The sequence below is a fragment of the Pagrus major genome, chromosome 13 (assembly GCF_040436345.1).
Source record: "Pagrus major chromosome 13, Pma_NU_1.0".
NCBI lineage: Eukaryota > Metazoa > Chordata > Actinopteri > Spariformes > Sparidae > Pagrus > Pagrus major.
In genome coordinates, this window is record NC_133227.1 from 10,201,021 (window position 1) to 10,228,958 (window position 27,938).

Below are 27,938 nucleotides of genomic sequence, written 5' to 3' on the forward strand. Positions count from 1 at the left end.
TATCCGCAAAGGTTTCCAACAAAGTTCAAACCCAGAGAAATCGAGGTTTATTCAAGGCAACATTGCGTTTCATTTAGTCACTCGTCTCTACTTAAGAGTTAGCTCTTCCTAAGTCAGCGAACGTGAATAAATGTGAATAAAACTTTAAAACATTAGCCTACAAATTTTCATCAGCCGAGGTGGTTATTTAATGGTGTTATCTCTGAGTTTGACCGCAGGATCATTTGTGTTGTATTTGCGTTATTTAACCCCAACAGCCAGATTATTTTACCTTAAATTAGTCGTAAGCTAGTGAGCACTGTCAATGAATTTAGCACTCACCAGACTCACACTTCTCTCTCTTCTTCACCCCTCTGTGTGTAAAGTTAAACTCAGCCTTAAATAGAGAGGTTAGTAAATTGTGACAGAGGACACTGACGCAAAAGTGACTTTTTCAGAGAAATGTATTATCCATTGAACATGAACAACAAACGTAGCCTGGCAAGCACCATTGTCAACTGGCCCAGAGGAAGAAACCATGTGAGTTTCCTTGACGAATCAATGCTGCAGAATGTGACGGCATAATGAAAGTTTACTACAGAGCCCCCACTGAAAGGCTGGAAAACTCCCACTTTATGTGAGTTTTTAAAGCATTTGGATTGGATTAGTGGTTAGTTATTAAACCTTTTAGAACAATAGCTATTTTTATGTGTAGGAGGATTATCGATCAGTATTAACAATCTAATAACACTGCCAGGAGTCATTTTTCTGCAGAAGGAGAACATTACTTTGCTGATATTACTTCTGTGCTTTTACTTAGATAGAAATTTGAATAGGACTTTTAATTGAGTCAAGGATCTGAACACTTAATCTTCCACCATATAAGATTATCACGTGTTGTCAGTGTAAAATATCAATCTGTAAAGTAGCTCTAGATGTCAGATAAATGCAGTATGGTAAAAAAGGACATAAAGTTAAGTATAAAGTAAAACATAAAACAAAAACACTTATGCAACTCAAAAGTGTAGTATCACTTGAGTAAATGTACTTAGTTTACAACCCAGCACTGAGCGTTGATGTGTTTAGTGCAGTCTCAACGTTACTTATATGAAAGAGGATGACGTTTGGACAATCTGAGATTTGCTAAAAAGATTTCCTCCTTCACATTTAAGCTTAAGTCTTAAGGCAAGAAAGAATAAGTCATTTCTCTGTGACCACCATGTGAGTAAGCCGTTAAGTCACTTGTCCAGTTTGCACAACAGCCAGTGGACCAAAGTGCAGCAGGAAGAACAGTGCGGAACATAGCGTTCAGTTCATCCAGCCTTCCTGTAAGCAGTTTTGCCTCATGTACTTTGCTAACCGCATGAACTAAATGTTACATTACTTTAGGGACATTTTTAAATGAAAGAAATAAAAGATTAGTCTTTGAATATCACACACGTTTGTGTCATGGCAGCTCAGTATGAGGGTGGGGGTGGGTGGGGGTTTGTGATATGCCCTGAAGTTATTTTATTCAAAGATGATGACTGTTCGTTCTGTTGCCTTCAGTGTAGTTTTTTCCTCTCCTCCTCCCTGTTTTCATCCCTCCTCCTTGCAGTCATGCTGTGTCCACACAGTGACTGTAATGTGGGCCAGATATTCAACATGAATACAACTATTCTTCTCTTATTTACACACACACACACACACACACACACACACACACACACACACACAGAAGGAGTGTGTGAGCAGACAGAGCAGATTGTGGTTACAGTAGTGCCACTACAGAACGGCACTGACTCTGTGTGACATTAAACCACTCAGTGTTACTGCTTCTTTAAACAACTGCAAACATTGTAATTCATACAAAAAAATGTTGTGAACATTTTTGCAGTATCATGCAAACATATGGGACATTTACAAGATTGATGTTTAAGTATACGTTTGACTTAAAACATTAAGATTTGATTTCATGCGCCTGATGCTGACCACAACAACAGGGTTTAGGACAGGACGAGACGGGTGGGCGTCTGAGGGGAACCCCTTTCATAAAGCTACACTCACACATTCATTACACATCTTTGGATGAATTATAGGCAAAAATATAATTATGGAGTAACATCCACCAAGCATCAACCAGAGAGCACGGCAAGGCATTATTTTCTCTGCTCAGTGTGACTCATTCTGCAGTAAGGTTTGAGGATGCTGCCATCTTCTGGCAAAACACCAGTACAGTAACACCAAAGGGCACAAGGGGGGGCTCCAAGTGGCATATGTTATATTAGGTGGATCATTTAAGCTTTTTTTTAAAAAAAAAAAGATTTGGCTTCTTTAAAATCTGCTTTATATTATGACATTTGTCCTTTACGTTTTTCACCCCAAGAACACTGATTATCTGCCTTTTGCACTGTTCATTGCATTTAATGTAGCTTTGGAGGAAATCTGTGGTGCTGTTTGCTCGGAAATTCCTCTGTACAATCATTCAATAAGCATTTTAGAAAGTCTTGCTTGATTTGGATTCTATCTTGCTTACTGCAGTCTTGCTTTGTTTAATTTATTTGTAACTGCAGATGCCTCAATTTCATATTAAAAAACAATGACTTAAACATTCATGACAGCTTGAAGGACAGATTTTGTGTCAGTTAAATCTTTGAACTCCCAAAATGTTTCACTGAGTTATTTAAGCAAGCATAGAAGCCATCTTCGTGTTTGCTTTTTATTAATTTAGGCCTACAGAAATACATATAAAAATAGACGGATAAATATGACAACAATTTTACAAAAAAAACCTCTTTAATGTTGAAGAGAAAACAGATTTCTACAAAGTCATGTCAATAAATTAAAAATATATAATGTAAATAAGTGATTGCATAAGTATTCACCACCTTCAAGTCAGTGTTCAGTAGATGCACCTTTGGCCTCAATCACAGCACTGAGTCAGTGTGGATAGGTCTCAATGAGGCTTGCACATCTGGACACTGCAATTTTACTCCATTCTTCTTTGCAAAACTGCTCAGGCTCTGTCAGGTTGCATGGAGATCGAGCGTGAACAGCCCTTTTCAAGTCCAGCCACAAATTCTGTATTGGATTGAGGTCAGGGCTTTGACTCGGCCACTCCAGAACATTCATCTTGTTGTCAATAATCCATTTCTGTTTAGCTCCCGTTGTATGCTTCGGGTCATTGTCTTGCTGGAAAATAAATCTTCTCCCAAGTTGTAGTTCTCTTGCAGACTGAATCAGGTTGTCCTTCAGGATTTCCCTATATTTTGCTGCATTAAATCTACCCTCTACCTTTACAAGCCTTCCAGGGCCTGCTGCTGAGAAGCATGATGGGGCATGATGCTGCCACCACCATGCTCTATGGTGGGGATGGTGTGTTTGTGATGATGTGCAGTGTTTGGCATCTAGTCTGATGGCCAAAAAGCTCCATTTTGATCTCATCAGACCAAAGAACCTTCTTCGAGTTGACCTTGGAGTCTCCCACATGCCTTTGGGTGAACTCTAGTTGAGACTTAATGAGCTTTGTTCAACAGTGGCTTTCTCTTTGCCTCTCTACCATAAAGCTTTGACTGGTGAAGAACCTGGGCAACAGTTGTTGTATGCAGAGTCTCTCCCATCTCAGCTGCTGAAGCTTTTAGCTCCTTCAGGGTAGTCATAGGTGTCTTGGTGGCCTCCCTCACTAGTCCCCTTCTTGCACGGTGACTCAGTTTGTGAGGATTACCTGCTCTAGGCAGATTTACACGTCATATTCCTTCCTTTCTTAATCACGGATTTAACTGAACTCCGGGGGATGTTCAGTGACTTGGAAATGTTTTTGTATCCATCCCCTGATTTATACTTTGTTCATTTGTCTTCATGGTGTGATTGTAGCCAAGAATACTGACTAACCAGTGACTGGACCTTCAGACACTGGTGTCTTTATACTAAAATCGATTGAGACACATTCACTGTACTCAGGTGATCTCCATTTCACTGATTGTGAGACTGCTAGCACCAACTGGCTGGGCCTCTGTTGAATTAGATCAGTTAATTTAAAGGTGGTGAATACTTGTGCAATCACATATTTTACATTATATACTCATAATTAATTGACATTACTTTGTAGAAATCTATTTTCACTTTGACATTAAAGAGGTTTTGTTTTGTATTTTTTTTTGTTTTGTATATTTTTTGGATCTTGTCCATATTTCCATTCCAACATCCAAGGGGCTGAATATTTTTTATAGGCACATTTAAGTGAATAAATAACCAGAATTCATTATTTGCCAAAAGAAAAAATAAAGATGACTATGCATTAATTCTAAAAAGGCCCATCATTCATCCTCAGATAAGACTGATTACCTTCCCAGGCTTCCCTTCACAGGTGTACAGATTGCCCAGCAGTCCAAAGCAGCAGTCAGAGAATTTGTCACTGTATTTCTCTTGCAGACACTGGCCATTAGCTGGATTGATGGAGGAGAAGTAGCTGCTGTTCACCGCGGGCCGTCCCTCTGCTTCAGTCGCATCAGCTGTGGACGACAGTACTTAGTCCGTTAAACATCTGTGTTACAAAACTCTTCTCATCATTTAAGATTTAACAGCCAGTGACTCCTGCCAGGTTCGACTCAGTTGCTTCATTGCAGAGCAGCTTGTCCCTTGCTTGTCAAATGTGCAGCTCTCAGTCCAAACTCCAGGAAGCAGTAACACAAACACCCGAAAGTTTGTCTTTTTGAATCCAATATTTACTCTCCAGTCAGACATGCTGCTAAAAAGATGTTAAGATGCATCCTATTGTGGCTTTCCAGATGATATGGCCTCCACTCCAAGGAAAATAGACTGTAGAAGGCAACATATAAGCCGCTCTAAAATGCTCTGAGTGAAGATATTGTAGTCAGGACCTGTGGTGTGATGGGGGTACAAATGGTTCACCTCCGCGTTCATTCCAACAATCCTGGGAGGCAGCTCCTGCTGCACCAAGGATGAAGGCTCTGGGCAGCTCCACCTCCTTTGATATGGTGTTCATGTCATATTCCTGGGAGGAGCGGAGACAAATATACAATTATCAAATTCAGTGATCATTATCTGCCACATAATATTTTCATAAAAAACTAGGCTACTTTGTGCTTCTGAACCAAGGGGCAGGTTATCAGCTTGCAGCGGTGCAGGAGGAGTCGATGGTTAAAAAGGTGCTGTAAGTACAACCAAAGAGTAGATACCAACAAGATAGTTCCTGTCCCACATAGTGTTTGGGCCACGCCATCTTCACTTCAGAGATTTCCACTTATAAATCGCTCGCGCGTCTATATCGCTCTGTACGGTAAAGCCAGTGTCGACAGGGGAGATAGTGCATTCAGGTACACCTTGTAAACTCTTAAATCCCTTCTCGAATGGCCAAGAAGGTTGTTAAAAAACAGAAAGCTCTTTTTTAGACTACTTCAGTCATGCATTTCTTGATCTTACAATGCAGCTTTCTAAATGATTAGATTTAAAAATCACAAAGATATCCCAGTCAGTTCTACAGTGGCAGACATGAAAATGTCCTTTAAAAACTCAAATGAAATTCTTTATGATCAGACTCCACCAGATTCTTGTGCAGGAGGTCCCAGAGTACCTCTGTGATAACTGTAACATGTTTTTATAACTGCAGCACAAAAATGTATATTAAATTGATTTCGGCAAACTCCATCATATTCTTATCATATACATATTATTGTCCTACTCATTGTTTGTACTATATGTATGGCAACACTTCCGCTGGATTAATAAAGTATTTTATATCATATAGTATTGTAGAACAACAGGTCCTAAGGTACCTCTGTGATCACTTTCAAGTTTTTTTACTGCAGCATTTTTAATAATTTGATGTTAAAATCGTGCACATACGCAACTATTGTATAGTCCTGATCAAAATCCTGAAAAGAGGATTTTGTAGAAGGCTTTTGTCTTTTCATTAGATGCAAACTTGGTTGCACAAAAGCACAAAGAAAACAATCTGTTTTTTAAATTTCAAAATGCATAAGAGACTGAACTAAACTGAATGTCTTTCACGAGCAAGTGAGCAGGCTAAAATGTGAGGAATATTCCTCAAAACTCTCCAGCGAGGGAGGCTTCAGCACCATGGAGAGTGGCAGAACAGCACTGGATGTCACAAGAATGACTGCAAAATGTCCAACAGTTCTTCAGATAACACTGTCCGGACTTTAATGCTTAATGCTGCTGCCTCCTGGGCATCGCAGTGGGTGTCAGTGACCTTTTATGAATGTCCCAAATGTGGAGCTGACTTATTAACTGCTCTACTGAGTGTTTCTAGCAAGTATTGACGTGATGCTGAAGAATGAATACTGCTGGAGAATTCATCCATTCAGCATTTTTACATCTAATCATTATAAATTTTGCATTGGAAGTACAATATATTAATTACAGAAGTAGTCTATGTAGTTAAGCATAGAAAAAAACAAGAGCTTTTTTGTTTTTAGCAACGTAGGTGGCCATTCAGGTAGAGTTTCAGAGTTTTAAACATGTACCTGAATGCACCATTAAGTCCTGGTCGGCGCGCACAGGCTTTACCGTACAGAGCGATGCAGACGCGCAAGTGATTTTTACCTGGCGAGAGCGCAACAGAGCGTCTCTGAGGTGTAGATGTCGTGGCCGCAGTGTCATTTTAAGGCAAAAACATTTGCTGGTTCCAGTTTCTTAAATGTGAGGATTTTCTGCTTTTCTTTGTCATTTGTCATGATTATTTGGACTGTTGGTTTGTACAAAAGAAGCAATTTGAAGACGTAACTTCGGGTTCCGTGGAAGACATTTTATGGATTAAACAATTAATACTGAAAATAATCGAAAGTTTAATCGATATCGAAAATAATCGTTTGTCGCAGCCCTATCTGAAATATGAAGATAATATGTAGTGTATTATGGGAGTGTAGGTAATTATATTCATATTAATCAAACAACTCATATATATCTTCTAAGTTGTATTTAAATCCATGTGTATGGGCTTTTTTAATTTATCTTTATTTACTTTTCTACAATACAACTAAACTAACTAAATAAATTATCTAGGTTTATTTGATTAATATTAAAATCTTTTGTTGAAAGCACTCTAGTGCCTCAGTGTATTAAGTGTGAGAACAATGTTGTTTTGCTTTCGGACATGAATTTTTCAGCTCGGTGGGGAGAAGCTTCCAAAGTTTTGCTCCTTTAACAAAGAGGAATGATTCTCTTTATCAAAAAAAGTAGTTAGCTCATCCATTTGAATCTTGTGGTGTTGATTACTGTATTTATTTATGCCAAGTTTACAGGTTTATGTGAAAAAATTGATGTAGAACGACACGAATGTCGAAAACGGAAGTACAAAGCGAGAAGCCTCTTGTTCCTTTTAGCGGCTGTTGCCTCCTCTTTCGTGATTGGTCAGACGATTGCTCGTCATCTTGATGACGCTTAAGCACTTCCTGGTTTATACAGAACCACATGCGTAGAGCCTCTACTCCATTGTTTTGGTGCTGTTACATGTATTTAAACATCATCAGCTATATGTTTAGCTACTGAGCATCATTATTAAGCTACAGCGGACTTTTAATGAAATAGAACAAGCTCGAGCATATCTTCTTTGGAGGCATTAAAGGGATTTAATCGGTTACCACTTGTTCCCGATGAGAACGACCACAAGTTTGCTGGTTATCTTCTGCTAAAGTGCACAATGGTAGAAGTGCACAAGTCTTCAAGTTGGACTGGATTTGATGACATTGCTGGGGTTGAGTCATGCCACATTGTCCTGGAAACATCCCCGCCAGATTATGTGAAGAAAATATCGCGGTATCTTGACTCCTCTGTGGGACGGGATGAAGTATCTAATGAAGCTGCTGGAGCAGACAGGTGAGGATGTGAGCCGCACATGTAACAATGATAATACAGCTCCTTGAAAATGTTCCAGTTTGACTTGTGTAATTGTGTGTGCAGTGATTCAGGAGACAGCCTGTTCCTAACCCAGAAGCAAGTACCTGAGGCTGTGAGGTCAGGAAGACGAAAACACCACAGCGAAAGGTCAAAACCCATATCTCCCAGAGATATAGAGGGAAGTGATGGTGGCACTTTATCGTCTGATTCCCATGAAGAATCCAAAACTGCCAAAGATGAGAGATTAGATAAGAAAAAGTTTTCTGTCACCAGTCTGCCAAAGTTCAGTTTCCCTTTCCTGTCAGGGAGAAAGGGGAAGGCCAGGAGCACTCAGTTATCTAACCTGCAGAACAAAACCCTTCATGTAAGGATAAGCAATGCTTCAATACACATTTTCTGCCGGCTGTTGTTGTATAACTTAAATGTAATGTAGTGCTGAAGTCTTTTTTTCTCTCCACAGAATTCTGCAATGGGAGGCTTCTTCAAATGTCTTATAGAGGACTATGAAGGAGGATATGATGTGCAGTGGTCTTTACCGACAGTTGACGTGGAGGGGGAGTACATATCCCCATTGTCTGAGTAAGTTTGTTTTCGGTCTGCACAGTTAATCAAAATAAAATCAGAGTCACGTTATGGCATTAAGTGCAATATCCAAATTTATTTTGATAAAGGTAAAATGTGTGACAAAAACAGCATTATAATGAAGGACTGGAGTGCTGCAGAGACGTCCTGCTACAAATCTTGTTCTCCAGATGTAAAAAAACAAAAAACGTGTGTCGGTACAGACCACAACAAACGTCACATTACCGTGATAGTGGTAACAGTTTATTGAGTGAAAATAAAAATTGTGATGTAAAAAGGAACATTCTCACTTATTTAGTTTATTTCAAGGAACACACTTATTTGAAGTTAGATGTATATTAAAAATCTAAATAACCTATGTCCAGCAACATGCACTGACCTCAGATTCATTTCTAAGCTTCCATTTTTCAGTACAATAATATACAAGCTTTGGGCTTATCATACAGAGACAGTCCTGGTAAAAGTAGTTGAAAACAGGATAAATCTAGCTGCAGTAAACTTTAGGTACTGGTACAGCTTAATCTTGATCTGATATTTTAAAAAAATTAGATGCGATTTCCTCAAACATCTAAAATAATTTGTGGTAATCAACTTTAGTGCCTCTACTTTTTAGATCTATGTAGTATGTTACCTCTCGGTGGCATCTTTAGGAGACATGGTGTGTGAGCACATCACTTTTTCTTACATTTTAAACATTATTAATTCTTGTGTGCATAAGTGTTAAATTGTTGTGTTTGTTTACATTTGCCCTGCCCTACTATCGGCTTGTCGGCCACCTGTGAATCCCTTTGAATCGCATAAACCTGCATGAAAGTTACTGTACGAGTCAATGTGAATTGATTTACTGGTAATCAAAGATACCTACTCTGTTACAGAGAAGAAGAAGATAGGCCAGAAGATGAGGACATCAAAGTGGTGGTAAGCAGGCTGTTAAAACATGAATTTCTTGCATCTCATTTCACTTTTTGCTTGTGAACTTGAACTGAGCTCATTATAATCTGTTTGTCATCTTACAGGAAAGGAAACGTTTTGTGTTTCTATCAAAAGCAAAGAGCCAACAAACGTGGTGCAACCCGCTTAAACAACAGGGGGGGAAAGCTGATAATCCCAGACAAGAAACCTCACAAGGAGGACAACATAAGACAGCAAAGGGGTCTGTAACGAGGGAAAAACCGTTGTCTACGAATACAAATGGCTCCGATGATGGAGAGTCTTGTGGAGTTCTGGTCGAGAAGGGGAGGAACGAGCAGTGCATAATAAGTGATGGAAACTTTCTGGCTCAAAAGGAAACACCAAAGAAAAACAGACCCTCTCCTCGAAGAAACAAGAAGATTCTCTTTCAGCAAAAAGCAACGGAGGAAGAGCTGTGCAATGACAGTGATGCTACAGTCTGTGAGCCACCTGAGCTACAGAGTAGTCCAAGGCAATACACACACAATGAGGAAGAAACCACAACTGCAGCAGAGCCTCAGACTCATGTTCTCCACACAGACGATCTGTCCCAGACAGAACAGACAGAGGATGAACCTGCAAGCCAAAGTCTCCTCTGCAATCTCCCAGACATCATTAGTGGCACTAATAATGACAGGGTAAGCAATGAAATCAGGGTAAAGAAGAGGAAAAAGAAGAAAAAAGACAAAGGAGCTCATGAAAGAGTAGAAGAAGAAACAGGTCAGAGTCAGGAAGAGCCAGAGGGTCTGCATGCTGCAGTACAAGAGACAGCCAGCCTGTCTGTGGATAACAGTGCAGGGCCTCCAGCGGCGCAGACTAGTGATGAGCTGGAATTTAATGGAAGAAATTGTATCAAGAACTCGCACGCACAGGAGGAGGGAGGCATTCCTGATTCAAAACAAAAGAAAAAGAAGAGAAAAAAGGATAAATCTTTAGCAGAAAATGTTGGACAGGAAGTGGATGGAAACTTAGAATCGGATGTGAGAACTGCGGATTCTGAGAATGATGGCAAGAAGAAGAAGAAGAAAAAGAGGAAAATAAATGGTGAAGATGTTGAACAGTTACAGTCCAGCACAGTTGCCGAAGCTCCAAATGATGATGCTGCTGCGATAAAGAAGAAAAAGAAAAAAAGGAAAAAGGAAGCACCGAGTCAAGATGGAGAAGAGGGTGTAGATGTGAGCCTGTGTAATGGAGCAATAACCTCTGAAGATAGAACAGGGACATCACCGAAGAAGAAGAAAACTACCTCTGATGAGGTGGTTATCTCATACACTCCTGAAGAAAAGGAAAAGGTTGAAGACGAAGATTACACCCAGGAAACAGAGGAGGGCCTTGAAGACCAAAACACTGAACTGGTGACTAAGAAAAAGAAGAAGAAGAAGAAGAAGAAAATGAGTGAAAGGTCTGGCTGGAATATCACAGAAGACAATGTGACACAAAGTGATTATTCAGTGTCTGTGCAGGAAAAGGAAAAGAAGAGGACCTCATCCTTCCTCATTGCTGATGCGAAGGAAAACAACGCTCGGACACACGAGGAACAAAACTCCTCTTCACAGTCTGTGGATGCAGAAAAACCAGTCGGCGCTGGTGATTTTCAGACAGAATCAGCAGAAATTGCAAGAAATTCAGTAGAATCTAATGACGGTGTTAGGAAAAAGAAAAAGAAGAGGAAGATGTCAGTAGAGCAGGGCAGTGTGGAAAAAGAGCACAAGCAAGATTTTGAGGAAGCAAACAAAACAAAGGAGAAGAAGAAACGTGTAAGAAATGAAAGCGAGTCGGTGAACCCAGTGGAAAGATTTCAGAATGCAGCTGATGAGGGGTATCCTCCGCCTGATGAGGATGCAGTGGTGAAAAAGAAGAAGAAAAAGTGTAAAAACAAACTTTGCCTTGTTACTGCCACTGAAGATGCTGAATCAGAAAAATCTACACCGAATACCTGCAGCTTCAAGGAAATAGAACAAGCTCCACAAGAGACTTCTGGAAATCAGGCGTCAAATGAAATGAGAGACAGGAAAAATCAGAAAAAAATTAAGTCAGCTCCTCAGCTTGAGGGGAACTCATTGATCAAGACTGCTGAGTTGGAGCCCCAAGAAAACAAAAAAAAGAGAAAAAAGGAAAGAAATAAGCAATCATCCGACCCCAAAATCATAAGCAGCAGCCCCATGTTATCAGAGACTTTAATATCAATGACTGAGAAGTCGCCTTCAGACCATATTATGAAGAACAAGCACACAAAGGTCAAGCGGCGACTTCTTAATCGAAGTGAGGACTTCCTTTGAGACTGCTAGTATGGACTGGCTGTTTGGATGAGTTATAGATCGGCAGACAAAGTGATGAGTTTGATCAGTAGGGGGAATCACCTGGACACACAGATGGACAGTGTTAAAGTCGCATATGAAAATGTGACAGCAATGAGGCTTAAAAATATATATTTTTACGTTATGTATTTTGTTTTATATCAAAGCATTTTTTTTACATGGTCTCAACCTTTTTGGTGTTGATATGAACCGTAGAGAATAATATACCACAACAAAACATGTTTTTTTAATTTCTCTAAAATAAAAGCTACTGAGTCAGAAAGTTTTCGAGGAAAAATGACACAAGTTTGTAAAATAAGATTGAATCAAATAATTGTGATTGTGGATGTTTTTATTTTAGCTCCATTGTCAACTAACTTACCTGAGTGGTATAAATCTGAACACCTCGCCTGCCACCTAATGGCAGTCGGGAGAAAAGTCAAGGTCGTTCTTCAGTAATTCACTGTCAGGGGGAAATAATATCGATCCATATCCTTGTCTTGTTTTGAGGTTTTTGTTTTGAGGTTTTTGCCCTGCAGCTGCACCTTTAGTAGAATGATGAACATTGATTAAACATGGAGGCTCTAATTCTTCTGTATCATTTCATGTGAAGTTGCACTGTGTATCTACAAACTCTTAACTTGTGCTTGTCCTGTACAGCAGCAACCTGTGCACTTTAACTGCCAACAATCTGATAATCTGAGTGACTATCACTCTTTGTTATAGCTGTAACAACGTGCACCTCAGGGTGCGAACCATTCATGAGGCTAATAGGTGATACTGTGCCTCTGCTTTCGGTACATACATTTCTGGAAAGAAGATACATTATTTGGTTATGTTTATAGTGTTTTTGGCATACTGTACTTTTAGAAGACTAATATGAAAGTTTTAGTTTCGCATTGTTCAGATTTTAAAAAATCATCCTACTTTTGTGCTCCTATTTATCATTTATCAATTGTGGACACCAAATGTAATAAGGGGAATCAGTTATGACATTTAATACACAGAGAATAGTAACACATTTACTGTGTATGTTAGTTTAGGGCTTAGTGTAATTTTTGCTTTACTGTAAACCTCTTTCAGCTGTATAAACCAGGATTAGGCCTACATAGCTGTACATATGGTGAAATAGACTTATGGGGGGGGAGCTGTTATTATATTATCAGCCACTTTTCTAAGTTTTTGTTGTTGTCAAACAAAACCACAGCGAGTACAATCAAAGACACATTTTTTTAAATAATCTTTTTTTATTATTATTTTAGGCAGTGTAGAAACAGTAAATGACAGTCTCAAGAACATAATCATTACAGTCATCCGTGCCTTTTAATGGCTCCCCGACCCCCCTCCCAGTCCCAACCTTGTTGTGTAACAGTAAATAGAATACATTTTGAAGGAAAATGAGGATAAAGAGAGAGGAAATATAACTATAAACAAATACAATGACAGTACCAATAAGGGTTTCAACATGGAAACAGATACATTGAAAAAAAAGTCCATGGGTAGATAATGTGAAAAAGATAGCTAGAGTAGTGGATAAAACTAGTTATGGTAACAACCTGATGGGTTGAAGAAGCAGTAAAAGGAGTGTGTAAGTGCCAAGAATGAAGTACAGTACATTAATTAAGATGATTTCCTAATGAGAAAGTAAAAAAAACGAAAAGGATGTTTAAAAAATATATAAATATAAGTGTAAATGAATATATAGATGTGACATCAAAATTTAAAATGATTTGTTCAAAGACAGACGTACGGACAAACTGCTTCACATCACTAAAAATCTTGAACGTTTTGTTTTCCACCTGTTTTCTTAAACGTGTCAGGTTGTTTTATTCTGAAGGCCCTGCCCGGAAGTAGCGTATCCCATCGAGTGTGGATTAGTAGACCAAACACAGCGAGGTTGTTTTGACTAGGTTTTATTTTGGAAGAGCTTCACCGGAAGCGAACAGTTGACGTGTCCCCGCAGTTTGACGGTTGGAGGTAAACAAAGGGGGGGAAGCTTGTTAACTGGAGTTTCAGCCGCAACTCGAGATGTCGCGCACAACTCAGCGCATTTTACGCACGCTGACTGACCACAACAAGCCCGCGGGCACGTTACGTAAGCGCGCAGCCACAGCAGGCATTTAAACCGTGAGGCTGCGAGGCTCCCGAAAGCCTCTGACCCCAGCGTGTCTTCACACACACTCCGCACGGTCCTCGCTGTCCAGTCATGTCTTCTTACAACAACAGCGTATGTTTTAACGAGGCCAGGAGAGTGGCTATTTTCGGGGGGACGCACGGGAACGAGATGTCCGGCGTGACGCTCGTCAACCTGTGGGTGAAGAACAGCGCCGAGATCCAGAGGAAAGGTGTCGAGACCAAACCCTTCATCACCAACCCGAAGGCGGTGGAGAAGTGCACGAGATACGTGGACACGGACCTGAACCGAGCCTTCAGCCCGGAAAACCTCAGGTAAACACAGCTGACCTGCGAGCTGTCACGCTCCGTCCGTGGCGCTGCTGGAGGGTGTTGTTGTTGTTGTTGGTCCAGTCCGCTGTCATACATGTTGAATGGAAACTTTTCATGGCACGGATCCAGAAAACAGTCACATTTCACAACAGATCCATATTTGACTGTATTGATTTTGTTTTCCGATGGGAAAAACAAAGGGGTCGCACAGGTACATACCTGTACTGTCCACCGCCTCGTTGTCTGAGTGAGGTGTACATTTTCTCCTTGAGGGAGCTTTGGGGTTGTTTTTTTTACGAATTAAATGACTAAAATCAAGAATTTATCCGTGAGAAATGTTTAGATCATTTAAGATCTCTACTACAGTCAGTAGACACGTGTTGTTAAATGAAACGACAGCGCGATAATGTAACGATACTGACAGAATTCACGCGTGTTCTGTCAGACAAGTGAGGAAAACAGAAGATATGTGGCTCAGTGAATGAAGACCAACACGGTGTGGACTGACAGATGGAAGACAGTGAAGGAGACGGTGACACTAAACCAAATACAAAAAATTAGATTAACACCGTTTTCTTCTTGGATTATCTTCCGGGAAAGCGTTCACGTGAACATCTTCATTAAATTATCACAGGTAGACTGTGTGTGTGTGTGTGTGTGTGTGTGTGTGTGTGTGTGTGTGTGTGTGTGTGCGCGCTTACGTTTACCATCAGCCCAGTTGTCGCCCCCTCCCCAAAGCCCCCTGTGCCAATAACAGCGGAGCAGCGAGTCCTCCCGGACTGGAGCTGACTGTCTGCCAGCAGGAAAAACGTGAGCGAAACGTGACCGAGCTGCAAATGAATTAAGACGATTTTTTTTTTTTTTTTGTATTCGTTCCTCTTCGTGTGCACTATGGCGGAAAATACAGTCTTACGCAAACGCTGGCCCATACAGTCAGCATGCATGAACACACACAGCAGCCTATTTACTAATGTGGTTGGATAACATGATGTCCCATTATCCATAAATCATCAGAGGAGTCACAGCACCGCATTCCCAAGGTTATTATAGTGTGTCTGCGCTTCATGCTCACCCTGGTGTGTCTGTGTGGGCTTCATCTTGACCTTTTTCTATCTAATTCATGGTCCTACATGTGAATGTTGTCATCTGTGTCTTTAGATAGAGAGTATGTACAATCCAGCATTGCTGGAATGTAACTGAGGACAACTTTTATGGACTTCAAATTTTATGCTATTTTATGCTTCCACTTTTCTACTACATTTGTTTGATAGCTTTAGTTACTAGTTACTTTGCAGATTGCTTGCTGTATCAGAGCCAGGACAGCACATTTTTGAATTAATTTATTTTATCAGCAGTCGCATAAAAAAACACAAATAAACAGTGATTCTGAATCAAATGCTGAATACCAGATCCAATAATTGGCTAGGTTGAGTACACCAAGTATACAGTTTATACAAACATGTAAATACACGTTTAGTTTACTTTTACTTTTGATACTTAAGTACATTTCATATCAGATACTGGTACTCAGCCTTTTACTGAAGTACTATACCTATGAGTGACTTTCACTTTTACCAAAGTAATATTTTAACACGATATCTTTACTTTTACTCTAGTACAACTTTTGGGTACTTTTCACAACACTGCAATTAACGCTAATAACGGCAAGTACACAGTTTATACATATATGTAAATACATGTTTAATTTACTTTTAATTTCAATATTTAGGTACATTTATGGCCAGAAAATTACTTTTAATACTTAAGTACATTTTACATCAGATACTTTAAGACTTCTACTCAAGTATAATTCGCGTGGGTGACTTTCACTTTTACCAAAGTAATATTTTAACACGATATCTTTACTTTTAATCAAGCATGACTTTTGAATACTTGTCACAACACTGTAATTAAGTGTGCTTAAGTAATAATAACATAATTTCTTACGATGTATGACACATTTTGTGATTCAAACAACCATGGATTACAAAATGATGGTAAGAGCTCAGATCATACTGTGTGTGTGTAATGTTGAATCATCTTTAAAGATCGTCTCAGCGCTCTCCAGCTTACAAACTGTTCCTCTCAAGGCAACATCTAAGAAGATTAACAGCTCATGGTGTACTTTACTTCAACTTTAAATAAACCGACAGCTCCGCTCTTCCTCATATTTACTGCCGGTGTGTTGGAGACCACTTTTAAAGCCATGCTCCACACTGTGCTTGTGTACAAACAGTCCAGACAATACCAGGTATCTGCTGAAAAATGGGATCAAAAGAGCAGATGTGAGGGCAGGTGAGACAATATGGACAGCAGAGGTGCTGCTGGGCTACAGTAGCTCGGAGAATATCCTAGACTGCTGGTTATTTTGAAATGCTTTAAAAGAGCTAAGAGAAAAGAAGGGAAGCTCTCATTCTCTGATTCTCTGCTCAGACCGTGTAGAGTGTCTATGTGGGGGAACAAGCCAAGTTTAGCCCGGGGACAAAGCACATTTCTCAAGGATCGTCTAGTGCTGACATGTAAGGCTGGGAGAAAAGAGATTACATTTTGTCTCTTGACACTCACAAAAGGAGGCCACTGTCCGGCTGAATCCAGCGTTTGTATTCCAGCTCAGACTTAATGGCTACCGTCACTTTCTAGATTAACAAATTGGGTGGAATTACGGTAATTATCAAGACATAATTTGCCGTTATTAATGTTTTCCTGTTGTCCACATGTGAAGAAGTGTAGGAAATACAAAGCTTCATTCAGCACAGAAACTGAAACGTACAAACACTGTTGTACACACTTTAACCTGACAGTTACTGTGTTAACTTGTAGGTTGTGGCTCAGAGATTTTCCAGCAGTGAGGTGAAAGTGTTACAGGGCATGCAGGTCAAATAGACACCATTGTGTAAATCATTAATGTGCTTCCGTTAGCAGAATTGTCTGATAAGCTGTTAATGTGTCTGCATCTGATTCCTCTCACATGTGTGTGCATGTGTGTCTCACAGTGCCCCGGGAGGAGATAACCTGCCCTATGAGGTGCAGAGGGCCCAGGAGATCAACAGGCTATTTGGGCCCAAAGGAAGCCCCGAGGCCTACGATGTCATCTTCGACCTCCACAACACGACGTCCAACATGGGCTGCACTCTGATTCTGGAGAGCTCCAAAGACCACTTCAATCTGCAGATGATGAACTATATCAAGGTGATCATCAAGGAGCAAATTTAACATTTATAAACTTCACCTCTGCAACATTAGCTATTCTGAGGACTCATTATGTTCAAAAAGTGAAGTTTAACTCCCAAGCAGATCCAAGCAAATGCTCCATAAATATGTTGTATGACACATACAGTACAGAGCGTAGTATGTTAAGAATGAGATTTTAAGACTAACTTCAATCTTATACATCATTGTGTGTGTTTAAAAGTCAATATATCCATCAATAGGTCTCTCTCGGGAGGATCAGTTAACCTATGTAAATAATAAAATCCTCAGTTCACCTTTACGTGTTGGTTCAAAGGATCAACCATCCCAATAATCCAGAGGCAACGCCAGTTTTTCTTGAGCCACAAATCCCTCCTTCTTAATTTTTTTCTCTTAATCCTTCTTAAATTAATCAGCATAACATTTGTTTTGTCACATCTGAATAAGCACTATAAACTACTTTCCTTGCATTACATTAGCTTGCTCTCTGGTTTGTTATATATCGCACTGAGTCTGTTATCAGCTCTAGTTCCTCTTCTTGCACTTCAAAACAAGACGAAAGCATGCAGAGCAACACCAGGGAGGAAAAGCGCAGCCAAACGCAACATGACCTCAATGTCTGTAAGCAACAGAGGTTATGAGAAATGTGTTTTGAACTTTTAGTAACACAAAAATGCTTCACAGAGATACATAGATAAGAAGACTGACCTTAGAAGTCAGCCCAGTATGCTATCATCAAACACCTTCAAACATCAGTTGTTAAATGACTCATTTTTCTGGCCTTGGTGTTGAGAGTTCTGAGTTATCTGGCACATTGTCTTCCATTCAGTCTCAGGCCGAAACATGAGTCATGACTTTAGTACCTGTTTATGGACAGCCATGCCATTGTCTAAAGGCAAATGTCAATCCTTTGAAGTATCTTGTGCTTAGGACTCTACTTAATCCTTGGCTCATAGTGTTTCTTACATATCGTATGTAGAGTCCATTCAGGTGACTCAGGTCTTTCACTGATTCAGATACCACAGGCTAAACAAATAAAAACAATTATTAGATTCATCGACAGCTTAAAGAATAAGTTCACCGAAAAAAAAAGAAAATTCAGTCATTATCTACTCAGCCCCATGTCTATGGAGTGATGGGTGAAGTTTCATAGTCCATAAAACATTTTTTGGAGCAACAAAAACACCCTTGACGAGCTCAACCGCATGTCGAGGGTGTAAATAACACCCTCTCAAATCAGTTTGGGGTCTCAGGGCTTCCAGAGACTTGGATTACACCAGATGAGCTGTAAGGAGCCATTTCATGTTTTTTTTCTTGGTTGTTTTTTTCACGTTTTAAAACAAAGTCACAAAGCATCTACTTCAGTTGTTTAGGTGAATGCTGCAACACTGTTCTGCTGTGAAGCTCTAGAAATGTCTCACCCGACTGGCTGAATTTTCATTTTGGGGTGAACCTATCCTTTAAACTCATTAGATCCTAGTTGGACTATTTTATCCAGTAGTCTACTTATAAACGATGGCGACATGGATCATATTGCTGTTCATGCTGAAAATCATGTTGTTCCTTTACTCATCACCAGGATAGACAACCAGCTCAAACTTCATTCATGCCCGTGGCCATCATGTTTTGTCAGCCTGTTATTGTATGTCATATTTGTTCCGCTGCGGGCTGCTGCAGATTAAATTTTCTGTTCGGTCGAGCTAAATCTCAAAGCAGTCACTCACAGTTAGGTCTGCTTGAGATGGCCAACCGATGTGCGACAGTGTTAAGGTGTTTTTTCGAATCTGCAGCTGAGATCTTGTTTTGTGTCGGCTCTGTGTTGCAGAAAGCCATCGCTCCCGCCAGTTGTCTCGTTCTGCTCAATGAACATCCTCTGTTGAAATATTCCACTTCACGCTCAGTTGCCAAGCACCCTGTTGGTGAGTCTCACAAGTTCAGCCAAATAGCTCTGGGGACAAGGGCTGTATTTAAGACATCCCCGAGACATCTATTCAGTTGGAAGTAAATTGTTTTCCATGTGTGAACGTGTCCTCTGATTGTTTCACTGCAGGTCTGGAAGTCGGTCCTCAGCCTCAAGGTGTTTTGAGGAGTAACATCTTTGAAGCCATGAGGGTCATATTGAAACATGCCCTGGACTTCATCGAACTGTTTAATGAAGGTACGGCCAGCATACCACAGCAGCTTAAACTTCTAAGCTATAACACACTGCATGTATATGGCATTCAACAATGGGCCATGTCATAAGATTTTAAAGGGTAAAAAGTAACAGTTTTGACATCGTAACATCTATGTTTTATTTTTGCAGAGATGTCAACTGAAGTTAGAATGCTAACCAGCTAGCCCCAGCCTGTCCCGGTCCAACATTCCTGTGCTAGTGGTGTAAACACAAAACCTCCCGTGGAGCTCGGAGCTCCCAGTCCCAACTACTAAATGTATGGCTAACCGAGCTAAATAGCTAACAGCAGCTACAGTTAGCAGTCACTGTGGTGATATGCTGAATATGAAGTGGACAGGTGGCCAATTCTTACATATTGCACCTTTTTAATGTTTACATCCCGAGTTGTCACAAGTGTGAGGCTCTTGTCCATGAGTAAATGCACGCTTCCATCTGTGCGGTGAAACAGTTGGCAGGTGTATTTTGGTAGAAAGAAATGATCATGATTTCTGGAAAGAGACACTGCTGTTGAGTTTTTCCAGTTGTATTTTTGTGGCACCACAAGCCGAGTGCCATCTACTTCCATCATATTCCAGCGAAGGGAGACACCTCTACAGCTGATATCTCCAAAACTGAACAACTCGCACCAAACAATTTAAGTGGATAAAAGCCCTACAGGGAAAGAGGAAAAATAAGCATTTTGATTGTGGTATGAACTGCCCCTTTAAAGGCCAAAGCAGTTGAGATTTCAGTATACATGACCGCTGAATTAGGTCATGTTTCTTAAAGTTTGGAAAAAAAATGTCATGGCTTTATTCGATAGGACAGATGAAGAGTGACAGGAAATGGGGAGAGACAGAGAGCATGTAATGCAGCAAATAGCTTCAGGTCGGAACCGAACCTTGGGCCACTGCGGCAAGGACACAGCCGCTGTACATCAGGCGCACGCACTACTAACTAAGCTACTAGAGCGCCCCCAGGTTTGCAGGAACTTCTAAAGTATGAAATTATCTCTCTAGAATTTTGGCTCTGGGATGTTTAATATTATGATTCATATTGTGTTATGTAATAAAAAAAATAGCCTGTTTACAGTCAGTCTTCCTGTTTGTCAGCATCATCTTGATGAGAAACATTTTGTGACAAAATGCCCAAGGGTGTCAGCCTGATTCATCCAGATGTACCTACATCCAAATCTCTAAATTTATCTGCATCTGTCTCACCCCGCCTCCGCTCTGCCACTTCTCTTTCCCCAAGGCCCAGAACAGTGTTTGCAATGTTTAGGTGCAAGGCAGCTTTTCCTTCCTCTTTTACGTAAACAAGCGCTCTGTGCCAAGTGTGAGTTGCAGTCTGTTGGTTTCCCCTGACTGGACGGCTGCTGAATGGTCTGCTTGTTGGGAGTTGGTCACTTTCCATGTCATTAGAGTCTGGCTGCCAATGGTGTGGTAATCTTCTGTCGTGGGGGCCACGCTGGTGCTGATGAATGCCGGGCCATGGTGATGAATCGGTGTTCCTGTGCTTTGAAGCCGGGCAGCAGGAAGAAACAAGTAGTTTCGCTGTAGGAGATTCAATAATTGTTGGAGCTGAAAATGACTTTCTCACAGATTCAGTGGGAGAACTGTTTGTCCTTTTTCTGCTTTGTGCTGCCACTTACGTAACAATATAGCTCAGTGGTGGTCTCACATTTGCGTGTTAAAGCAGTTCATTGAGCATCTACTTACTTAATGTCCAAGCTCTGCCAAAAACCACTGCACTTCCTGTTGAGATCCAAAGACTTAACAAGGCGAATCTCGCACTGTGTGGAACCCTCCAGCCTCAAGTTCAGCAAACTTCACCAAAATACTATAATTTAGCTAGAAAACTAAAAACTTTGTCTGAGGCTTTTGGAAAACAAGGGTAAAGGGAAGGAAGGAAATATTAAAAAGCCTTCAATCAATAAAAAAGTAAAATCATTTGAAAGGGAACATGTTTCAATCACTAGGTCCTCACAAGGCTTTGGGCTGTATTAGAAGCTGGAGACAAATATGGACATAGAGTAGAAGTTAGAAGTGACAGACAGACCTCGTAGATCATTTGAATATGCTCAATCCTTTTCAATATTTAATATGACTCCCATATAAAAAATCTGAATCAGTATCTTTCAGTCTGTACACTTCATACTAAGTTTCTTTCTGCTGTTCTAATATGTTTAGCAGGTACCATATATTAACAATCACAAAAAAGACATTTATTCAAGTTTTAGTTTGTCTTTTCACTAATTAAAATATCATAATTGATCAGCCATTTTAGTGGCACAGCATATTCAGTCCAACATATCTCATAAACGATGAGGTGGATTGCCAGGAAATTTTGTACAAACATTCATGGTGCCCAGAGGATGAATCCCCATTATTTTACCCTGTAAAATATCCCAGCATATACATGATGGTTTAAGATAACATTTTGTATCAACATGCGTGGTTCACGGTGGATAGATCCAACTGATTTTGGTGATCCACCATCATCAAAATGTCATCAAAATAAATGTTTACTTGTCTTGTTTTTACTGATTGTGTCATTAGTTTCAAAATTGCTGAAAGCACCAAGAGTTTTCCTCCATCAAGTAGAGTAACTGTCATGTATCTGAGGCTTAACTGACCTCTTCAAAATGCATTGCAGAAAGCTGCATAATCATAAGTTGCTGGTTAATACTCTCTCAACCCATAGCTGATTTTTATGTAAATTCAGGACCTGCTTTTTTAAAAAATAGTTTATCAGAAGCCCATCCTTTGTTAAGTGTTGTTTTAGTGACAGCTTGTTCCCAAGGTTTTTATCCAGTAGCCTGGGGAAAACTATTACCTTTGAAGTTTGTTCTTTTCTTGCATGATGATTCCTCTTTATATAAGTTGATCATTAAAAAAGTGTTTTCTTAGCTGAGATCACAGCGGCAGAGAAGTTGATCATTTGCAGCTGGAAAGCACCGTTCTCTGTCTCAATGGCTGACTGTTCTTTTTATTCTGCTTGTTTGTTTTGTCTTTTTTCTTCAATTGTTTTACTCTTGAGTACTCCGAGGCATCATCCTTGTTTTGTATTTAGGGAGAATTGTATTAAGATTGAGGTTGCCTATTTCTGTTTTCCCTTATTTTTCTTCTGTCATTAAAAAATAATTATGTCTTTGTACTACATTAAGGCACACTTTCGTCAGTGATCACAATAGTTTTTCCAGGATGCATACAATATTGTGGATGTTGTTTTCTGTGTGTTGTTCAGGCATGGAGTTCCCTCCTTGTACGGTGGAGGTTTTCTGGGTCTCAGAGAGGATCGATTACCCCAGAGATGCCAATGGAAACATTATTGCCATGGTGCACCCTAACCTGCAGGTAAAAATGAGAACAGTCTGCCTTTCTTCACAAGCCCAAATATATAACCGACTGAACCTTAATATGAGTTATTATGAAAGAGGAAATGAGCCATCTTCGGTTGATGTGAGAATATGTTATTTTAGCTTGAGCAACATCCTCAAGTTACTTATTGCTTGTTGTTGTTTCAGGACTGTGACTGGGAACCGCTGAACCCCGGCGACCCCATGTTCCAAACATTCGATGGAAAAACCATCCACTACCAAGGCTCAGGCACTGTCTATCCCACTTTTATAAATGAGGCAGCCTATTATGAAAAACAACAGGCGTTTGTGACCACCAGGCGGGAAACCTTGGTAGCAAGTGCCATCAGAAAAGCATGAGAACTGGTAGCCGCAAAAAACGATCTGTGTATAGATTTTGCACTTTGTTCTGTAAGCAAATGAGACTTTTCTCACATAATGACTAGACACCATCTTTTACACACTGATTCAGTTTTCTATGCGTTTACTATCAGAAAATAAATTAACTATGCAAAGAACACTTGTGGAGGCTTTGCAAAGAGTCTCTGTGAAAGTCTTGACGACTTGTATACTGCTGTGGTAAATATTTATGATACTACTGTTATTTTAATTACATTAAATCAATACGTTTTATAATATTTAAGGCCAGGCCTAATCACTGAATCGTCATACAACACTCCTACTACTGCTCAGGACAGCCATTGAGGATCCTAACCTGCAACTTTTGACCCAAAACTGTATGTCGTTTGTCTCCTTCTGACCATATATTTGTACCATCTTTGGTAGGGTGTCTGTGGCCTTTGATTCTACCTACCTGTAACACCAGTGGTTGCATCTGTGGTGCTGTCCTATTGTTGCCTTAATAGAGACTTCAGATAAAATTGCACAACAAATTTGGAGTGAAATTTGTAGATTATGTGTGTTGGAAAACAAGATATTATTTTGATAAGAAATGGTATGTGTTCTGTTCCTCTACACACACGGGATGCAGTTTGAAACGTGTTTTATAATAATATATTTGTGTCTATTTTGATATACTTGTACTATATGTTGGTTTTAAGTGATGTATAAGACTTGTTGAATCATGAAGCATATGTACTTTCTAATATTTTTACGTCCTTGTTGTCTCAAAGTGTGTTTCTGTGGTCTGACAGTAATTCATTTGATCATTCAGCAATATTTTCTGTAGCACCATTTATATGATTAGTAATGTTTACTGTCCTTGAAGTCCTGTGGAAATGATCCATTCAATAAATGTAGTACTATGCTCTACTGTGCTCTTTCATTGTGTAGCTTTGACTCAGCATGCTTGTTTTGTCATGTAGTGTAGCACCTGCAGCCACAAGAGGGCGTCACGTAACTACTGATTGAGGTCCTCTCTATGATGCACTCAGCTGCAGCATAGAACATACTGGTTGCCACTGTCTGGTCATTCAAGGAATGAACCGTGTAACTATTTCAATACTTTTGTTGTCCCATAACCACAGACCCATGAAGTTCAAATGTACATATACACCGATCAGCCACAACATTAAAACCACTGACAGGTGACGTGAATAACATTGATCATTTCATCACAATGTGATGTTCTGCTGGGAGACCTTGGATGCTACGCACCACCCATTCAAACACTGTTGTGGACCAAGTACACCCCCTCATCACAACAACACTACCCGATGGCAGTGGCCCCCCAGCAGGACAATGTGCCCTGACACACCGCAAACACTGCTCAGAAACAGCTCGAGGAACACAATAAAGGGCCCAAGATGTTGACCGGGCCTCCAAATTCCCCAGATCCCAATCTGACCGAGCGTCTGTAAGACGTGCTGGAGTAGGTCTGATCCATGGAGGCCCCACCCCCCAACATACAGGACCCAGAGGATCCACTATAAAACGCCCTGGTGCCAGACACCACAGGACACCCTCAGAGGTTTCAGAGCTGTTTTGGCTGCACAAGGGGAACCTTCACAATATTAGGCAGGTGGTCATAATGTTATGCCTGATCGGTGTATATATTTAGAATAATGTCCATATTGAAAGTCTTTATTGACTCAACGTCATTTGGGAGTATTAAGAAGATGTTTCTATTCAATTTATTTAAATGTGTTGTCTACGTTGGTGGAGCTGAAGTGGAGCAGGTGAACAGTTATAGGTTCCTTGGAATTACCATCACTGAGAATCAGTGGTCATCACACATCACCACCCTGGTTAAAGAAGCACAGAAAAGGCTCGACTTCCTACAGAAACTTAGGAAGGCTAAATTCAGGAGCAAGATATCTGGTCAACTTGTTTACAGAGGAGTAATAGAAAGAATCCTGACTGGAAACATCACAAACTGACATGGTTTGTGTACAGCCCAGGACAGGAAGACTCTACAGCTGGTGATTAAAACCACCCAGAACATCACTGGTACCATCTACAGAGCATCCGTGATATCTGTGAAGTGAGGTGTCTGCACAGAGCCTAAAGGATACTAAAAGACAACACCCACCCAGCCACTGTCTGTCCACCCTGCTGCCATCTGGCAAAAGATAGACAAGTGTCTGCTGCCATAACACCAGACTACAGAGAGGCTTCATTCCCCAGACTGAGACTCCTCAGTTTGTCATCAGCAATCCATTTTCCAAAAAGTATGTAGCAGAAAGGACTCAGATATAGTTCTGTTTTTTTAAACCGTTGTGGTTTGAAAAATTATAATACATTTACCTTGTAACCAGACATATTTAACTATTTAAAATCTTGACCAGAGCTTATTCTAATTTGTGTCATTTTTAATAAAGCTCTGTCTTCCTTGGCACAGAGCAGACTACTGACACTGGGCTACAACACAACACTGTACAGCATGCTGTTAATTATATCCACTGGTGGAGTGTAGCAAGTACATTTACATAGTTCAAATCTGAGGTAGTTTACTGGAGTCTTTATGTGCTTCTTTCTATTTCTACTTCACCTCTCAGCGGGTGTTTTTTTTTACTGTTTTTATAAACCAAACAATCATTTGATTCATGGAGAAGAAAACTCATAGATGAATCCATAATGAAAATAATCATTAGTTGCAGTCCTACACAAAATAGCTCAAAATGACAACAGTAAAATGCAGCTATTACATTGATGCATGAGTAAGAATAATCTAATGATATAACACAAATTTTTCTGCATTGAGTACTTTTGCTTTTAATAGTTAAATACTTGGAAAGTACTTTTAATACCTTAAAATGATTATACTTACATACTTTTACTTAAGTAACATTTTCATCGAGGAATTTCACTTGTAGTATTTTAACAGTGTTGTATAAGTATTTTTAAGTGAAGGATCTGAATACTTCCTCCACCACTGCTGAAAATGTGTTTACACTGTATACTGTATGTTGCAGAGAACATGTTGGATGTTTAAAGATGACACACAGATGTGTTTACAGTGACGCATACTTTTTTCATACAGTAAATGCTACAATTAGAGCATAGCTGGAGATTTTGTTCATGTCTTTGCCCCACACTATTGGTTGCTTCTCATTTGCTGTGATGAATTCCATTCAACAGCTAGATTATATGTCTCAGGTGTCCCAGGACATCTGGAACTGGAAGGGAGTGAAGTAGGTCGAGAGGTGTGGTCACCTATCAAAATATTTGCAGTTGTGGTGAATAAGGGGTTGGATGACACAAACACAAGCACAGGAGTTATTTAATCTGACTCAAACAGTGGTGAATATGTTGTTTGACAAATGAAAGAACTTTGGTAATGAGATGTAAAGAATGCTGTCTGCCAACTTTTTGCATTGTCCTACCATTTCCCTTGTCATGTCATTATCTCATAGTCATCAAAACCAGAAGTTACGTCTCTGTTGTACTGATCTGGAACGATCATATCAGTAAAGTATGAGGAGTATGACTGGCCCAGCTGAGGCACTTCTGCGTTCCAAAAACTGACTGTATTGAACACTTGGTTAGCCAGAAAAGTCCATGCATTTCCTGGGATATCATGTTAGGCTTGTGATTTGTAGTTTCATGACTTCAGGCTGGTCATAGCCTTTCTCATCTATTCATTACAGTAACCCAATCAGGGCTCTCAGGCCTGCAGCAAGTGCTGATCAATGATTCCTCTCGGCTACTGAAAGCTTTTAGCAGAATGATCTTTCAGTTCTGGGCAGGGATCCAAGCGGGCACTCGAAAATACCAAGCGCCCATCTCTGCCTCCACCCTCCCCTCTCGTCCTCTGTCCACAGTGATAACTTTCTCCTGTGTTGTATAGCATTACAACTCTGCTTTACTGGAAGTCTCATGCTTGGCTGATAACCAAGTTTTTACATGAACGCAGCTGGGTGCATCCTGCTGAGATGAAGGCGATTAGGGTTTATGTTTGCTTCTTCGTCTAATCATGAAAACGACTATGATCAAACGTTTTCCGGGTAAGATATAACATTTTTCTTCCATTGCTAATTTTAAAAATGTTAAGCTGGTAAATGTCAAGTGTCTGTCTGGTGTGCCACAAATGAAGTGGGTGGAAAAGGTTGAGCAAGAGTCACATTTCTCTCTAAAGATTATTCTGCAGTGATAAAATGGCATCAATCAAAACAAGCAAGAGACTGAGGATGTGTTTATCTACTGGAAGTTATACGTGTTCCTGTATCCTATATGTTGTGTGCTTTTTGATTTCATTAAATGTTAGAGCAATACGTGAGATAATATGAAACCCACGAAAGCACCTTTAAACCAAATGCAGGAAAAAAAATGGTTTCTCATTGTCTTTCTGTGACAGAAAGAAACAAGTAATACAGCTTTCCCTGTTCCCTGCATGACATGATAGTCATATCAAATATATCCCAATGGGACAAAACAATAGTCATTGTGCAATGTGCCACCTTTGAAACTTGAATAGAAAACCATGAGAAGTATATTAGAGAAGTAAAGATGACTGTGTTTATTGATCCTTAAGTGCATAATGCAAACCGGAGGAGGCACACACTATCAAAAAGGGCTGCACTTATAATAACACTCAAGCAATACAAATCTGCAAAAGTTTACTGTACACACAAGACTGAGTTATGATTTGAAATTGAACTATTCACCTTTAGTTTTGGAAAAGGTGAAAATATGGAAAGACTTATCAGTGACTTAAATAACCCAC

General features: G+C 40.0%; 2 protein-coding genes across 2 annotated transcripts; both read left to right on the top strand.

The window, feature by feature from the left end:
• The first annotated feature begins 7,429 nt into the window (after positions 1 to 7,429).
• On the top strand, positions 7,430 to 12,254 carry LOC141007747 (uncharacterized). Its single transcript, XM_073480143.1, has 5 exons — positions 7,430 to 7,815; positions 7,900 to 8,200; positions 8,297 to 8,415; positions 9,294 to 9,336; positions 9,435 to 12,254. Exons 1-5 carry the CDS (start codon positions 7,640 to 7,642, stop codon positions 11,646 to 11,648), a joined length of 2,853 nt encoding a protein of 950 aa, XP_073336244.1. The 5' UTR covers positions 7,430 to 7,639; the 3' UTR covers positions 11,649 to 12,254.
• A 1,337-nt stretch (positions 12,255 to 13,591) lies between these two features.
• Positions 13,592 to 24,085, top strand: aspa (aspartoacylase). The gene is made up of 6 exons (XM_073480091.1): positions 13,592 to 14,114; positions 17,105 to 17,300; positions 19,126 to 19,219; positions 19,351 to 19,458; positions 22,702 to 22,811; positions 22,982 to 24,085. The coding sequence occupies exons 1-6, from the start codon at positions 13,873 to 13,875 to the stop codon at positions 23,171 to 23,173; spliced, it is 942 nt and encodes a 313-aa protein (XP_073336192.1). The 5' UTR covers positions 13,592 to 13,872; the 3' UTR covers positions 23,174 to 24,085.
• Positions 24,086 to 27,938: the final 3,853 nt, after the last annotated feature.

Coding starts and splice junctions, on each gene's coding strand:
- aspa (XM_073480091.1), top strand. CDS start 13,873: ATGTCTTCTTACAACAACAGCGTATGTTTTAACGAGGCCAGGAGAGTG. Junction 19,220..19,350: donor AGTTGCCAAGCACCCTGTTG/GTGAGTCTCACA, acceptor GTTTCACTGCAG/GTCTGGAAGTCGGTCCTCAG. Junction 22,812..22,981: donor TGGTGCACCCTAACCTGCAG/GTAAAAATGAGA, acceptor TTGTTGTTTCAG/GACTGTGACTGGGAACCGCT.
- LOC141007747 (XM_073480143.1), top strand. CDS start 7,640: ATGGTAGAAGTGCACAAGTCTTCAAGTTGGACTGGATTTGATGACATT. Junction 8,201..8,296: donor TGCAGAACAAAACCCTTCAT/GTAAGGATAAGC, acceptor TTCTCTCCACAG/AATTCTGCAATGGGAGGCTT. Junction 8,416..9,293: donor TACATATCCCCATTGTCTGA/GTAAGTTTGTTT, acceptor ACTCTGTTACAG/AGAAGAAGAAGATAGGCCAG.